General features: G+C 43.1%; 1 protein-coding gene across 1 annotated transcript in view; it reads left to right on the plus strand.

Annotated features, from left to right (window-relative positions):
* The first annotated feature begins 3196 nt into the window (after positions 1-3196).
* The window catches only part of SMYD3 (SET and MYND domain containing 3), a 705011-nt gene continuing 703743 nt past the window's right edge, over positions 3197-4464 (plus strand). The window contains exon 1 of the mRNA XM_025205137.1: positions 3197-3254. Coding sequence (XP_025060922.1) covers positions 3197-3254 — 58 coding nt within the window. The remainder of the gene's footprint in view (positions 3255-4464) is intronic.

The raw sequence follows: 4464 nt of genomic DNA on the forward strand, positions 1-4464 counted from the left end.
GAATATTTAATAAAAATGCTAATTTTACTACTTTTTAAATTAAAACCAAAATACATACCCTTCTTTATCGCTGAGCTGAGGCAGATTTATGGCCGGGCCCCAGTAGGACGCTCTGATTAGGGAGGGGTTCCCCCTCCCTTTCCTGGTGATAACAGAGCATTGAGTTACACAGCAGAGAGTTACACAGAGAGTTGTTAGCATTTAACAGCCCATCAAAAAACCCAAAAGCTTCTCTCATTAGTTCAAGCTCTTCTTAAACAACTTTTTCCAAGGAAGGAACAGAGGGACAGTACAAACTACCTGTTGGTTAGCTCCAAAAAGCCCTAAGACAACACTGTCTTGTCTGCCTTTTGTCCCGTCTCCCACAGCACAGATTGTAGCCAGTATGTGGTATGCTAGCTAATGCTGAGAGGTGTCTGTGTAAGGCAGAGGGGAATGGGGAAATCCCTGCTTGAGCAGGGAGTGGTGGTGGTGGTGGGGAAGAGGAAGAAGCCAGGCAGATGCTGCTGTACCTGCAGTCTCTGCTGGAGCTCCAGCGAGGGAGCAGAAGGCAGGGGCTGGAGCAGAGCCCTACCCAGGGCTGCGAAGCATCTGGGATGCTGTGGGACTTTGATTTAACTTAAACCAGGGACGTGTCTGGGACAGACATTGCATAAACCAGTTTGACCCAAATCAGTTAAGTCTGATACTTCATTCAACCAGGTTTATCTCAGACTGGTTTCAGCCATTTTCAAACTGGTTTATGTGCACTGAACATCTGTTCTGTTACAGGTTTAAACCAGTTTCTGATCACTTAAACCAGTTTGAGTAATGTCTGTCCTTAGCCAAATAGATTAAATAGATGATGTAGCCTCAGCTATGTATTTCTTATAATCATTCCCACTCATCTTTTATTGTTTGGACTGAAAAATTGTGTTAACATTTTCATTGTTGTACATCTTGTTTCAACCAGTCTTGTCATTTCTTGTCAATATAGAGAGTACCCATTCATTATCTTTTGTAAGAGTGATGCTTTGTGGATGGAGATGTATCCTAAGCTAGAGAAATTTGGGGCCGAGATTTAAAAAAGATGCCAAAAGATTAACTAGTGTTTTATGTATGCTGCTGTTCTGTATATGTAGATAGTATTAGGGTTAATAATCTATAGTAAACCACTGAAGAACTGAGTCTGTGATGGCATATACAGTTATTTACCTGAAAATGCAACAGCTATGAAGTCTTTGAGGTAGGACTTGAAGCAGCCTGAAAGATCTGAGGAAGAGTTGATCCAAAAAGATCTCTTGAGTTATTGGTAAATGAGGGTTTTTGATAAGCAAATGGTGTGAATTTTCCTTTATAGTAACAACTTGGAATTAATAAGAGAAACATTTTTTTTTTGCCAGAAGTAAAGTGCAAAATAGACTGAAAGAATAAATTCACACAGGGATTAAAAGGACAATGTAAGATCTTTTGTGAACTCTGGTGTTTTATTGAATCATTAATTTTTGAACAAAATGGTACCTATTGTTCCTTAAAGCTCTTATCTCTAAAAGAACCCATGGCTGTTGAGTTTTAGGTAAGTAATTGCACATGTTGCCATATACTCAAATCTTTAGTGTTTTTAGTACAGCTTAACTTGAATCCTTAATTCCTCTCTTTTATAGTTCATGGGGTTGAGAAGAATGGGATGTCTGGTTTCAAAATTGCAAAAAGAGGTTAGAAATAAAAAATTGGTGTTAATTGAGCTTACATACAGTGTAAGACTAACGTTCCAGTTGTGTTCTGCATTTTTGATTGTGGGCAGTGATGCAGGAACCACTTCTAATAGAATTTGCAGGGACAAAGTCGATTGAGTTCGGACAGAGGTCACACAGGATCCATAAACTCCAGCAGGGCAGTTATCTAAGACATAACTGTGTCCAACAAAGCATAAAAGAGCTAACACCTCTTACTTATTGATTCTTGATTGGACGATTAAGTTGACAGTGGTCACCATACACTTTGCCCTGGGAGATGGATTTGATACTACAAGCACTTTTACAAGTCATCTATAATTTCCAAGGTGATTTTAAGTTCACAAGTAATTCTTCAGAATAACTGCTGTAGTACCAATTATGAGAGAACCTGTTAGTCTTTCCTTTAGTCCATAAGATTTTTGTTCATGTGTTTGTTCATATTGCTATCACTGTTTACTTTTACATAGCAAAAATACTTATTTCTGAAATGGTAATTTAAAACCTTTAAATCCAGTTGCTTTTTTAGAATGCTGCTTATCTCACAACTACAGAAGGAAGACCACAGTATCTCTGTCAATAAATAGCATATACATATTAGGGCTGTGTAAAATAGCAATGCTTCGTTTTGATTTCAGATTTGCTGTTTTGAAGGGACAGTGTTTCATTTTGCTGTTACGAAGCACTGTTCCGTTTTGTTTTGCAGAAACTTTTTTGCTGTTTTGACATGTTTCGGCGTTTCACCCATAAGTTATAATGGGGAATCATGAAAAAGCCTAAAACTTTGTCATTTCTTGCCTGATTTGGCTGAAAACAGCAGGGATGGTAGCCCCTTCTGAGGCCCTGAAGCCTGTTAAGTTTTAAGGAGATAGGTGCAGAGGTTTCTGGGAAACCATACCTTAAACTATTCAGAGCAGAACTCTTGGCATGTGAGTGTGAAGGCACAAGGGGATGAAAATGGCAGGCATGGTAGCCCCTGCTGAGGCCACAAAGCCTGCCAGCTTTCAAGGAAATGGGTGCAGGGGTTTCTGGAAAACTGCACGTTGTCATGGAGCAGGGCCCCTAGAGATGGCCGTGATAACTCTAGAGTCCTGTGACTGTGCTAGCTCTGCCCTGCAGGTGCCTTCTCATCTCACTTACTGCCACATCTTGTTGGAAAAGATAATAGATAGGGAGGCTGTCCTCAAGTTTCAGCTCAGTCACAGTTCTAATGGACCCCACTAAACCCTGTAGGTTCTTGGACCCCTTGCTGGGGCCTGCTCTAAGTAGATGCCTCAAGGGGACACCCTAAGCCTTATGGGATAGATGCGTGGCTCCAACCACCCCCTACCATGCCTCATGCCTCACAGATAGTATATCGTCATCATCCCTGTAATGACGTCTTGGTCTCACTCTACCTTCTATTGTCGCTGGGCTCTCTCTGCCCCTTTTGCTTCGCCCTCACTGGCACTGGGGGCCTGTACATGACATGGTAGTGTGTCCCAATGAGGGCTCCTCCTCCCCTATATCCTCAGTCTGCTCCACCACTTTACATGACAACAGGTAAGCAGCACAGTAGCACTAGCATCTCAGGCAGCCAAATTGTCACAGAACCTTTCTTTCCTTTCCTGCAGGAGCTTCTTCTCCAGCAGCTGCTGGAGAGCTCTCCTTGCCAGCCCCAGCCCTGGGGCTTAGATGTGCCCAGGACCCTGCTTCCTTCTTGTTAGCTGACTGGGGACAGGTGCCTAGGGGTGTAGGTTGTAGCTGTGTTAGTCTAAGGACATGGCAGACAAGGTTCTAGACCAACTGAATAGTTGGAGAAATATATCTTAGCAAGATTTTGAGTTGAAAACCCTTTGTCAGGCTGAGGAAGCACCTGTGTGTGTACTCTTTCTGGATGGAAGAAATAGTAAAGAAGCCAGAGGCTGGTATGCAATGCAGGCAGGAAAGTCAGCCAGTGGAAATGGAGTCATCAGGGGGTGAGGGACAGGCTGGGGTAGGAGAGAAGAGGGATGTAGTGAGTAAAAGTGAAGAGGTACCTGGGGAGTGAGATGTCCGGCAGGTTGTAGTGTGATATAATTCCAGTGTTGGAACCTCCAACTAGGAGGCTGATGAAATGCAGTTCATAGGCTCATCTGTGAAAAGTGGTTTGTAAATTCAAACAAGCACTGAACCTCACTAACCTCCATCACCAGAAGCCAACTTCCTACAGCCCAAAACATGCCGAATGGATCCAGACCATGCCATGACAAGACATGCAAAACCTGCCAACAATATCTCCAGTATGGAGATATTGTCACAGTACATATCTCAAGCAGGGCACCAAATGCCCTGATGGAAAATAAGTAGGAGACACCAAGCAACAACTGCGCACCAGAATGAGCGCACACCGAAAATCTAGCAAAGACAAGAACACCCAACTACCTGTCTCCAATCTCTCAGGCCTGATCCTCAAAGGGTATTTACAAACCACTCTTCACAGTTGAGCCTATGAACTGCACTTCATCAACCTCCTGGATACAGAAACTCATGGACTCAATATAGACATTGGATTTATGACACACTACAACGAGCCAGACATCTGACTCTGCAGGTATGTCTCCACTTTTACCTGCTACATTCCCCTTCTCTCTTCATCCCAACCTGTCGCGCACCCCCTGACATCTCCATTTCCATTTTCACTGTCTAGCTTTCTTGCCTGCATTGCATGACAGTCTCTGACTTCTTTACTATTCCTTCCATCCAGGAAGAGCGCACACACCAACTGCAGATG

The sequence above is a fragment of the Alligator sinensis genome, unplaced genomic scaffold (genome assembly GCF_000455745.1).
Source record: "Alligator sinensis unplaced genomic scaffold, ASM45574v1 scaffold284_1, whole genome shotgun sequence".
Lineage (NCBI taxonomy): Eukaryota > Metazoa > Chordata > Crocodylia > Alligatoridae > Alligator > Alligator sinensis.